The sequence below is a fragment of the Macrotis lagotis genome, chromosome 2, assembly GCF_037893015.1.
Source record: "Macrotis lagotis isolate mMagLag1 chromosome 2, bilby.v1.9.chrom.fasta, whole genome shotgun sequence".
In the NCBI taxonomy this organism is placed as follows: domain Eukaryota; kingdom Metazoa; phylum Chordata; class Mammalia; order Peramelemorphia; family Peramelidae; genus Macrotis; species Macrotis lagotis.
In genome coordinates, this window is record NC_133659.1 from 194,251,826 (window position 1) to 194,264,535 (window position 12,710).

At 36.7% G+C, this 12,710-nt stretch overlaps 1 protein-coding gene across 4 annotated transcripts in view; it reads left to right on the top strand.

Annotated features, from left to right (window-relative positions):
- Positions 1–12,710, top strand: part of KAT7 (lysine acetyltransferase 7) — a 32,468-nt gene that overhangs the window by 17,908 nt on the left and 1,850 nt on the right. For all 4 annotated transcript variants that reach the window (XM_074224241.1, XM_074224242.1, XM_074224240.1 and 1 more), the window contains 6 exons: positions 4,679–4,870; positions 7,235–7,324; positions 8,904–9,044; positions 9,845–9,938; positions 10,949–11,095; positions 11,821–11,927. In XM_074224241.1, the coding sequence (XP_074080342.1) occupies positions 4,679–4,870; positions 7,235–7,324; positions 8,904–9,044; positions 9,845–9,938; positions 10,949–11,095; positions 11,821–11,927 (771 nt within the window). The remainder of the gene's footprint in view (positions 1–4,678; positions 4,871–7,234; positions 7,325–8,903; positions 9,045–9,844; positions 9,939–10,948; positions 11,096–11,820; positions 11,928–12,710) is intronic.

Consider the following 12,710-nt stretch of genomic DNA (forward strand, 5'->3'; position numbering starts at 1 on the left):
TCCAAAATATTGTTGAATCAAGGAAGGTTTAGAGTTAGCTTATAACTTTAACTCTCCCAGATTTGCTAGATATTTGTACCTAGATATTGGCTTGAAATTAGGCAAAATACTATCATAATGTCACTAAAGGGATTATTTTCAAATACCACTTCTGGTTACAAAAAGATTTCTCTAAATAATCTTGTATTAGTATCTCCTTTAATGATGATGATGTAATTGGATGTTTTTTTTAAATTTTAGAAAGGTTTTATTTATTTTCAGTTTTACAATTTTTGCCCCAATCTTGCTTCCCTCCCCCCCACCCCCCACAGAAGGCAGTTAGTCTTTTCATCATTCCCATAGTATGCATTGACCTAAGATGAATGTGATGAGAGAGAAATCATATCCTTAAAGAAGAAACATATAGTATGAGATATAGCAAAATTACATAAGACAATTTTAAAAAAAATTAAATTAAGGGTACATGGAAATCTTTGGTCTTTGTTCAAACTCCACAATTCTTTCAGCATCAGTTCATGCAGATCCTTCCAGGCTTCCCTGAATTCCCATCCCTCCTAGTTTCTAATAGAACAATAGTGTTCCATCACATACATATACCAGTTTGTTAAACATTCCCCAATTGATGGGTATTCCCTCAGTTTCCATTTCTTTGCCACCACAAAGAGAACTGCTATGAATAGGTAATGTTTTTACCCTTTTTCATAATCTCTTCAGGATATAGACCCAGTAGTGGTATTGCTGGATCAATGGGTATGCACATTTTTGTTGCCTTTTGGGCATAATTCCAGATTGCTCTCTAGAAAGAATGGATGAGTTCACAATTCCACCAACAATGTATTAGTATCCCAGATTTCCCACATCTCTTCCAACATTGATCATTGTCCTTTCTGGTCATATTGGCCAGTCTGAGAGGTATGAGGTGGTACCTTAGAGATGTTTTAATTTGCATTTCTCTAGTAATTAGTGATTTAGAGCAATTTTTCATATGACTATGGGTTCCTTTGATTTCCTCATCTGTAAATTGCCTTTTGTCATTTGGGGAATGGCTTATCTTTTTTTTTAAATTTGACTCAGTTCTCTGTATATTTTAGAGATGAGTCCTTTGTCAGAAACACTACTAAAAATTGTTTCTCAATTTACTACATTTCTTTTGATCTTGGTTACAATAGTTTTGTCTGCAAAAGCTTTTTAATTTAATGTTATCACAATTATCTAGTTTGTTTTTAATGATGTTCTCCATCTCTTCCTTGGTCATAACTTGCTTCCCTTTCCATAGATCTGACAGGCAAACTAGACATTGGATGTTAAAGACAAGGAGCATCACTGAGCCAATGGTAGTTCACTTTTTAAAAATTTATTTTTGGTAGTTCACTTTTTTAATACCACTTCAGTGATAACTACCAAGTATTCTTTGTCCACGCCATCCCAAACAGAAAAATCTGTCCAAATTCTCAAACCAACACATCAAAATAAGTTACAAAGATGTCTTGGATTGAAGAGACATAAAGAGGGAGTGGGGGCAAGATAAGTACATATACTAAGCATTTCCCTTTCTGCCCTATAATGGAAAAGGACTATTTCTTACTTGCCACCTCATTGCAGAGAGATTGGGTTTTAGACATGGAGAATGTCATTAAAAAAGAAAAAAAAAATTCAAATTTTGGGGATCAAATCATTGATTATGATGTGATTTTCCTTGGTTGTATTAATAAGGCTGATTTAATTACCTCTGTCATTATAATGTCATATTTATCAGAAGAAGGTAGGGAAAGAATCATTTCTATTAGGGCATTTTCTTTCTGAATGACTGTCAGTTAATCCTTTAAATTTTTTTTTAGTTTTGCCAAGGCAATGGGATTAAAGTCACTTGCCCAAGATCACACAGCTAAAGTAATTATTAAGTGTATGAGGCCGGATTTGAACTCAGGTCCTGAATCCAGGGTCCCTAATTCTTTAAATTTTCATTTTCCCAAACTAATTTTGTTGTGAAACACTTTTAGACTTAAATTAAAAGAACTTAAAAATGCTGGTTGAAATTGTGAAATATTTTTAGAATAAAGGGAGTCTCAGAAATTTTTAGAACAAAATACTGGGGATTAAGCTTATTTTTATACCCCCATGACCACACAAAGTTTTTTGTGATATTTATTTTATTTTTTATTTCTTTATATTGAATTTTATATTTAATATTTTGGAGAGGAAGAAAATGCTACAAACATAATTTTCTCCTTATTCATAGCATGAAAAACATGAATATTTCTGAGATTATAATTTGTAAAAATCTTGACTTTTACTAATTGAAATGACAAACCACATTTTGGAATACAAGGTAATCCTTGGTTTATGCATACTTATGTCCTTGTCATAGGAGCTATATGTTCATAGGAAATATTCTTGCTTTCCTACTAATATTTTCCCCCCTTTCCCCTCTGTTGACTGATGTTGGGAGCATAAATTCCTACTTTTCTATTCCTCTAACCCACACATTCTAATCCTTGTATTGATTGACTTCAAACTGGCATCACGTATAAGGGAAAGAAGACAAAAGGAGTGGGCAACCCTCTGGCATCTCCTGTCCCTGTCTTCCTCCCCATCCTCCATCTCCCACCTGTATAACTCTTAGAAAGTGTGTCAGTCAACTAACATATTTCAGCCTAGAGTTTCCACCCCTGCCGTGATAAGATACCTAGATTAGCTTGAGTATGTTTTCTCTGTTCTCTGCTGTCTCTCATTTCTCTTTTTTACTAGAATTAACATCTTCTATAAAAACTGTAGTGTTCTTCTAGGACAAGAGTAGATGATAAGCTGGGAATGATTTTGTTTTGTGTTTAGACAAGAGGTCCCAATACAAAGGGGAAGTTTCCTGAACATTTTCCTTGCAAAAAAGGTTCCTGCCTCTGATTCCTTGCAGCCCCATCTCACTTCTTTCTTCCTTTATACTTTCTGTAGTGTGGAGTTAAGGGAGTCTTTTTTCCCCATTGGGCAGTTGAAAGACTAGGAATGGGGAAGATAAAGATGTGAAGAAAAATACTTCTCATTGTAGTGGAAGATAAAGATACTTTTTTTAGTAGTTGGAATCTGAATGTATTTATTTTGCTACAGAAAGTATGTTATTCTTTGTATTTATAAATACCAGTGTAACATGATATTTTTAAAAGAATACTTTACCTTATGTATGTTTTATATTTTGACCAGTATTTTTCTGTAGGAAAATGCCTTCTAAAGTTTATACAATGGAACCCTTATCAAATTGTTTGCACTATTAGGAAAGGGGGGGGGAGAGGAAGAGATAGATAGAATTTAGAACTCAAAACTGAAAAAGAACAGAATGCAAAAATTTGTGTTTATGTAATTGGAAAAATTATTTTTAAAAAAGTTTATACACTGACAATTATCTTAACAGCCTTTTGGAATTAAACTCTTTTGCACAATGAATATATATATATATATATATATATATATATATATATATATACACACAATGTATTAGATTCTTCTCTTTCCTAGATTAAATTATTTCTGGTATTTTTCCTTCATGATCCATCCAGTGATGCTGTTGGTGGGTATTGCTACCTAGTTCCATAGAACCCCTTGTCCCTGAATGGAGTGTCCTCAGATGTTTGGGTCCTTGTGAGTTGGAGTGTTTCTATGAAGTTGGAGGGCCTAGAAGTATGCAGAACTGATCTGTCCCTTTAGAAGATCCCAAACTGCTGGATGATAGTGTGTTGGTGTTTTTCTTTCTTTTTTGTCATGGTCTTCTCTTATCTGTCTTGTGCCATTGATTATCTTAATACTACTTCTATAGTCTACTACTTCTGCTCTTGATCATACCCTTACGTTTTTCAACCTTTGGTTTTAGTGTAACTTGTTTTTTGACTATATCAACTATTGATATTCAGCCTGTACTAAATTAGTTTTAAAAGAGATTTTTTTAAAAATCAGACATATGGTGTCATTTGTAGTAGGAATTTAAAATTAGCTAAAAAGCTTTCTACAAGCATTTCATTGAAATTTTACTTAAAGTGAAGGGTTCTTTCTCAGTGGAAAGTTTAAAAATCATTAGACAAAGCAGATACCTTTTTTGGAAGACTGGTAAAATTTTAGTACTTTCAAGAGAGGCAGAAATATAGGTTTCATTAAGAAATCTTAAATTGTGGAAAGGTGCTTTTTCTTTAGTCTCTACCCTCCAGGGGTTGAACTTCCTTGACTCCCTTTTTACTTCTTCCTTTGCTTTCTTTTTCATATTGATCTTGACATACAGATGGATGGGCATGAGTTATTTTTACAGCCATTTTTCAGCTCCAGTAATTGGGGAGTATTTCAACAACCAAAGTCCAGAATGATTTTGAGTGTTTGTTTGCAGTATGCTATCTTTTAGTCATTGAATCTCTTTTCATTTTTCATTTTAGTTAATTTCATTTGATTGACACTAATATAAGGACCTTTCATTCTGATACCTAGGAAATGCCAGATTGAAATAAAATTCTTGTAGTGAAAAGATAATATAAATGAAAAGGTATCTATGTGCAGTTTATGTATAGTCAATAACTTATTTTGTTCGTGTCAGCAAATCTATCTCCTCAGTGTTATCTGTAGTTAGATGGTTTTCTGTTATTGGTGATTATGATGATAGTGAAATCCAATCTTCCTTGGACTTTTGTTTCCTTTCTTGATATAGGAGAAGTTGCGATTACAGGGTCAAATCACAGAAGGAAGCAACATGATTAAAACAATTGCCTTTGGCCGTTATGAGTTAGATACCTGGTACCACTCACCTTACCCAGAAGAGTATGCACGCCTGGGACGGCTCTACATGTGCGAATTCTGTCTCAAATACATGAAGAGCCAAACAATACTTCGTCGGCACATGGTAAACCTCTTTATGACCAGTCTGTAAGCTTTTGTTGTGGTGTCTGGGGAATTTATTGTGAACTGCAGTTGCATTAGGACCAGCTTTAAAGCATTTATGTTGACAAGAGGTCTGGGCATTTGAAATCTACAGATAATATGTATTAAGGCCTCAGGGAATAGATTAATTTCAATCCAGGAGTATGTAGTTTGTGACATAGTTTCCATTGAGTAGTACCTGGGAAATCTGTTCAAAATCCATAATTGCTTGTTTTCCTTTCCTTTTTCGACTCTCATTATTTCCCCCCTCTATGTCGCTCTCTCTAACACACACACACACACACACACACACACACACACACACACACACACATTTTTTTTTTTTTGCCGAGGTAATTTTCCAGGGTTACACAGCTAGAAAGTGTCAAGTGTCTGAGACTGAATTTGGATTTGAACTCAGTTCTTTCTGATTCCAGGGCCAGTGCTCTATCCTTTGTGCCAAGCAGCATTGCCTGGCCCAGTTAGTGGCATTCAAACCTTAAGAGTTTTCACCAATAATTATGATAACTAATATGTTTATGGTCCTTTGAGGGTTGTAAAACTCTTCCCACATTATCCCACTTGTATCAAAAACTCAAAACAACCTTGCACTGTAGGTGCTATTATTATCCCCATTTTACAGTTGAGAAGATGAAGCTTCTGTTCACTAATCCATTTAGCAAGTGGCTGAAGACTTGAAATGTGAAGCATATTTGTCCCCCACTTTTGTTGTTCACACACAAATGAATATAAAAATTGGGTCAGATTGGGTAAAACTGGGTGAATTTAGCATAAGCATAAACTACTTTTTTTATATGTCTTCCTCCAAAATAGATAAAATATTTTGTCTTTTCTGAACAAATTTTTTTAAATTAAAAAAAAGTCTAATCTAACATAGATTGCATTTGATAGCATAGATAGCATGCTTTAAAGAAATTTCCAACAAACAAAGAGCTGTTTGAGGAATCTTTTTTTGTTCCTGAAATTATACTTTCTCTGTATCTTGTCCTGAAGATAAATCTGTTTTACATAATTTAAAGTGTCTCATAAGTTAGAGGAGCAGGTTGAATGGGGTGGGCAAATAAACTCCTTTAACAGTTCTCACCTTCCTCTAAAATACTTTCAGATGCTGGCAATCCACCCTATTTTTCATGATGTCCTCTCTTTGACTTCTCTTCTTGTGCTACCACTCCTAATTGGCACTTCTCTCCTCCCTACTTCTGATCCTTTATTCAATATGATGATAATATTATGGTATTTTACTCTCCCTTTCTGGCCATAGATAATCGATAGACTTAAGGCTCAGTTTTTGGACTATTGAGAATACTAACAGTGTTCTACAGGGAAGAGGATATATAAGCTGAAGTAACTTTAGATTTTTGAACCAGAATATTAGAACTGGAAGAGACATTAGACAGCATTTAGATCAGTTCCCTAATTTTTTAGTTGAGTGCTGAAGGAGAAAGGCTGTGATTTTTCCTAGTTTATACAGCTAGAACTGTAATCTGCCCAGTGTTCTTTTACTCCATTCCGTGCTACACAAAATAAGGGTACACTCTGCTTTGTTTTGCAGAAAGAATCCCTTTTTCTTTTATTAGAAAGCTCCTTTAGTGTATTTTAAAATGAGATTGAACTTTAAAAAATTCAATTTGCATTTATCCTTTTTAGCCCAATATTTATGGTATCCAACCAAACCATGTAAACCATGGAGTTGAATGTTGGACTCAAGACAATAAAAGAGGCAGCTAGTGCCCCTTAGTGGTCAAGGACACTCCTAAGTTTATTTCCAGGCTGGTTTTCAAGTATGGGATTGTCAACCTTTTCTGAGATTCACAGAAGAACTTGCTCTTGTGGCCAAAAAGGGCTCTTTTATCTTTAATAATTATATGATTACATTATGGCTTAAGTTTCCTTATTGAAAAATGGGGAACCTGCCTACTTGGGTGGGGATGGGAAGTTTCTGGTAAAGGTGATAGTAAAGTTCTTGGCAGCTTTAAAGTGCCAGAGATAAGCTGCTTATGTGTATCCTATTGGCAGGAGGAATTTTAGAGTATTGCAGGGGTATTTATCTGGCTTTTACGTAGTAGATAATTTTAATCTTCTGTGGTGAAACAGTGCCAGAAAGCTTAGTCAGTACTGCAGCAAAAAATATAATAAGATTGTAATAACCTCAGAAGCCTGTTACTTTAGAAAAAAGTTCTTTGTTTTGTGGGACAGTCAGTGTTGTCCCCAAATGTATCCAACTGCCTTTCAGCTTTAAATTTCATTCAACTAACTAATCACCTTAGTGTTCCCTTTAAAATTGGAGTGGCAATGTACTTCTGATGGGACTTTCCTTTTCTTATAGGCAAAATGTGTATGGAAACATCCACCAGGAGATGAGATCTATCGTAAAGGCTCCATTTCTGTGTTTGAAGTTGATGGCAAGAAGAACAAGGTAAAGGAGGAAGTGACCAGCCAAGGAGCAGAGTTGGCATAGTGTAGATTACAGTGACTTTTCCCTTGGGAACAAAATAGTATTTTCTTAAATTTATATCATATGGGGGCAGCTAGGTGGCAGAGTGGATAGAGTACTGGCCCTGGAGTCAGGAGTACCTGAGTTCAAATCTGTCCTCAGACACTTGATAATTACCTAGCTGTGTGACCTTGGGCAAGTCACTTAACCCCATTGCCTTAAATAAATAAATTTTTTTTAAAAAAAGGAAAAAAATAATATACCAGCTCTGAAGAGAATTCAACTTTATTTTTTTCAGAGCATATTAGCAATTACGTAAATAATTTAAAAGGGCTACTTTGGTCAGGTTTCTCAGAACATTCAACCTTCTTTCTTCTGCTTTAGCCTTTATAAGCTTTAGCTTAATAACCTTTAGCCTTAATACTTTCCTTTTGCCCTGAAGTTACCAAATATTAACCATCCTGAGCTTTTTTTTTTTTTACTGTATCTTCTCTTCTTGTGTGAATCAACAAGCATTTATTATGTGCTAGGTGTTTGAAGATACAAAGCCCAAGATGAAAGAGTTCTTACTCTTAGGAGCTTTCATTCTTTCGAGAAATTTGCATGAAGAATTATATAGAAAATCAATCCAGGATAGTTAGGGAGAGAAGACATTACTGGCTAGAAAGATTGAAAAAAGGATTCCTTTAACAGATAATGTTGGAGTTGTGTCTTTAAGGAAGTGAGGTAGAGGTGAGGGAGGAAGACATGCATTCCAGACATGTATGATGGCTAATGCAAAGGCTTAGATATGAGGAAGAGACAAAGCCAGTTTGGGTGGACTGTAGAGTGTGGGAAAGGGAGTAATAAATAATGAAATCAGAAAGATGGGTTGGGGCAGGTTGGTGGAGGGAGAAGATATTAAAAGCCAATCTGGAGTTTATATGGAATTATAGCGTCAATAGGAAATCTTTGGAGTTTATTGAATAAGGTGATATGGGGCTAGTTCTGTGATTAAGGAGCAACACTTCAGTAGCAGTGAGAAGAATGATTGGATTAAGAAGACTGGAGGCAGGGAGGCAATTGCAGTAATCCAAGTGAGATTAGAAACCTGAAAAAGGATCATGACCATGTGAGAAAAGAGAACCAGTTGGATGCTGTTGGAGGTAGAGATGTCATAAAATTGGATGTGTAGGGTGAGTGAAGAATTAAGAATAACATCATCATTGGTGGAGGGGTGATTTTGGTGGGGTAAAAGTAATGAATTCTGTTCTAGTTGTGTTGAGTGTGAGATGTAGATCTCAGGGATAGCTAGTTTGAAATTACCCTATGGATTGTTGGAGATGTGGTATTAGAGCTCAGGACAGAGTCTGGGGCTGGTAATAAAGATCTCTTTTGTGATAGAATCCCTAGCTTATGTCTCTCTGTTCCTCAGCATGATGATCAAACTTTGGACATTTCTTTCCTACCCCAACAGCAGACATCTCTGTTTCATTAGGCATAACTGATAGGGTTGGATCTTAACTTCAAATAACCTGTTAACCTGATGAACCACAGTTCCACTTATCTCTTTCTGCTTCAGATATATTGCCAAAATCTCTGCCTGCTAGCCAAACTCTTCTTGGATCATAAAACACTGTATTATGATGTGGAGCCCTTCCTCTTCTATGTCATGACAGAAGCTGACAACACTGGCTGTCATCTGATTGGGTACTTCTCTAAGGTTAGGAGTATTTATGAAATGTTGTGAATTAGGCATCTAATTATTGGGAGGAAGTATCTGATGTTAATCATGGATCAGTTACTATGTCTTGGAATTGTGGGACTATCTCAGGATCTGTCTCAGCTCTTTCTACATACAAAAGATTGTTTATTAAAAAGTGTATTTTTTTATTAGCATCCCCATATTCCCTCATTTTAGTGCATGCTTGCCATGGTTACCTGCTTATGACTGAACCAGGGCTCCTGCTTGGTGGCTAGCAAGTGCATATCTCTATGGGGTAGGGATTGGGGGGGGCACATCTTTTCAATCTTCAAGCTCTCTTAGTTTGGGAGCTGCTAGTCAGCTCCTAATCTAGACTCCCTTAGACTTCTTTGTGCCTTTGTCATTGTTTTCTTAGAGGACCTAAGTCAAATCCATCTGCAAGGGAAATCTAGGTTGCAGGGATGATGGTCTATATTGCCTTTTCCTTAGTAGGCAGCCTCCTTTTGAAGCTACTCTTTAATGAGGGTAGCTGGCTGACTCATCAGTCTGCATGGCTTTATCCCATTCACTGTGCTATGCAAAAGGGCCAGAGTCAGCCCTTTTTGATAATGGAGCTGAAGCCTTAAGTCTCCAAACACTGGAAACCCTTGGATTTATGACTTGGGCCATCATGGCTAGCCAGCTAACCGGGTAACTCATTCCTCCTCCTCCCGGTAAGCATTGTTTCCTTCATACATATGGTGTGGCTGACTTGATCTGACTCGTAGCTCCTTTAGTTCTCAATTCATGTGATTTTCTGCTATTTCTCTTGATTTCAGGAAAAGAATTCATTCCTTAATTATAATGTTTCCTGCATCCTCACCATGCCACAGTACATGCGACAAGGCTATGGCAAGATGCTCATTGACTTCAGTAAGTGTGTGCGCGCGTGTGTGTACACACACACACACACTGGGAAAATGATAGTACTGAAATGTTAGTCCACATAGCACCCATTGAGTACCTATTGTGTTGAGACCTGGTGTAGTTGGGGGGTGTGGGGGACATGAGGTAAATCCAAAGGCTAGAGGAGACAGGTGTCACAGGATTTAGAAGACATTGTTGTGGGATGTGTCTTTATTGGCATTTATGCTCTGTAACCTTTTTTTTTCAAGATAGCTGATTAATGGGCTCTGATATTTTAATAATAAGAGCTAATGGTGATATAGTTGTTTAATATTTTTAGAATACTTTATGTATATTATATTATCTTATTTGATACAACAACACTGTGAGGTAGGTACTATTATTATCCCCATTTTATAGATTTGGAAACAAATCTGAGAGCTTTTAAGATGAGAGATAACTGGGTGACTTGTCCAGGATTATGCAGCTAGTTGAGCTCAGACAAGCTAGGGTGGCTTTTTTGCCTGCCATAATTCTTTGTTAAATATACTATTAAAGGGGCAGCTAGGTGGCACAGTGGATAGAGCATTGGCCTTGGAGTCAGGAGTACCTGGGTTCAAATCTGGCCTCAGACACTTAATAATAATTACTAACTGTGTGGCCTTGGGCAAGCCACAACCCCATTTGCCTTGCAAAAAAAAAAAAAGAAAGAGAGAATTAAATATCTTATTAAATATAAAATGTATATAACACTCATTACTCATCAAGTGATTTTTCTTGGGTCAGAAATGTAGGTACCTGTATTTGACTAACTGGGGCCTGAATTATGAGTTTGATTAATTTACCTCTTCCAAGTAGGACAGTCAGAATGACTGTTTCTCCCTCATTCCTCCAATCCCAGTAAGGGGTGGGATATAGCTTGACTGTATTTATTCTTAAATTTGTTCCATGGCATCATATTGTCTCTTGGTGACACAACACTAGGGAATTCAGGTCTAGGGAGAATAGGATAATGCAGATTTTGCTTTTCTTGGCAGGTTATTTGCTTTCCAAAGTAGAAGAAAAGGTTGGCTCTCCAGAACGTCCGCTTTCAGATTTGGGCCTCATCAGTTACCGGAGTTATTGGAAAGAAGTGCTACTTCGATATTTGCATAATTTTCAAGGCAAAGAAATCTCTATAAAAGGTAGGCTTCAGGAATGTGTGGAGTTCTAAGACAGTAGAGATTGGTGACTGACAGCCGAGGTGTCCTAACCTTTAACCAATAGTTGTGTGACCCTAGGAAGGTCATGCAAAATCTTCTGTGCCTGAGCCTCATGTAAAGCAAGAATGGTGGTTACACTTCGAACGTCATTAGAGCTTAACTTTATAACCAGAAAGAGCCTTACAGGTTATTGAGTCCAGTCTCTACTTAGGCCCTGAGAGGTTGCTTAATGTCTTTTTTCATCAATGTTTTGAATTCCTTGTTTCCTTGTTTTGTCATTTGTAGCACAGGCTGCTTTTCAGCATCTGGATGGTAAGTCATTTGTACTGAACATCCTTGAAAAGTCTCCAAAAGATAGAATTCTTTCTTCCTTTTCTTCAGATCTGCTTATACAGTATTCTGTAGCATTAAGCTATATGAACTATGTACTAATTGTGATGAGAAAATAGACCATAGCAGTCCTTTGATAGTGATGCCAAGTTGAGATACTTGTTACCTTTCACTTGTAATTCTTGTAATTCCAACTTTCAGAATTCATCTGAAGGTCACACTTTTCTGCTCTTTAGACATATTGGGATTCAGTACAAAAGGCAGGATTCTGAGTCCAGTTGAATTGCATTTGAGGTGTAAGGAAGGGAGGGGTGGCGGTGATGAGAGTGGTCCTCCTATCTCTCTGCTCATGTCCTTGATGGAACCTTGTGTTACAGAAATCAGCCAGGAGACTGCTGTGAATCCTGTGGACATTGTTAGTACCCTGCAGGCCCTGCAGATGCTCAAGTACTGGAAAGGGAAACACCTGGTTTTAAAGAGACAGGTAAGATTATTTTTTCACCTACTTGACTGGAACAATGTATCTTGGGATTCAATTGGAATGGAGTTGGAATTTTACCTGACACTAGCCAACCTTGTCCTTAGGAGAGACATAGAAGTTCTTTCAGACTTTATTTCTTTAACTTACTATATAGTTCATCTCTTTCCTCGATACCAGTTCTTTTTGTTAGGCCTCATAATTTCTATCTCACAGGGATGGAAAACCCAGCTATTGACCTGTTTTGAAAGGGTATCAGTCTGCCCTTAACTCTTAGGCTCCTAGAGATGGTTTAGAGTCTTTTCAATGATTGTTTACTGTCTTAATTCATCCGTGACTTTAAGATAAAAGAAAAGTAACTAATTTTTTTCTGTCTTTATTAAGGGAAGACCATAAAGAAAAATGATTTTACATTCCAGCAAGAGAGAGTCTAATTATGCTTATGGGACACTTAGTTGGTTTTAAAGTTTTTTTCTTGAAGTTTTGTGTAATCAATAGAATGGATAGTAGTGAGAGTGAGGAGACCCAGGATCTTGTTTTGTTTGCCTCTCTTACTATTGAGTTGTGTGATCCTGGGCAAGTCCTTTCACTTCTGTAACTCTCTTACCTTATTAATAAGATATGACTGAAACTTTACCAGTCCCTATGAAAGTCAGATAAAGATGAGCGTTGTGAAAGTACTATGCAAAGCAAAAGATCTGAGCACATGTTGAGTATCATGGTCCTTTTTGAGGTGGTTTCTGAATTGAAGAGCCTGTAGGCCCTCTGGCAGAAGGAAGCCCTTGGGTG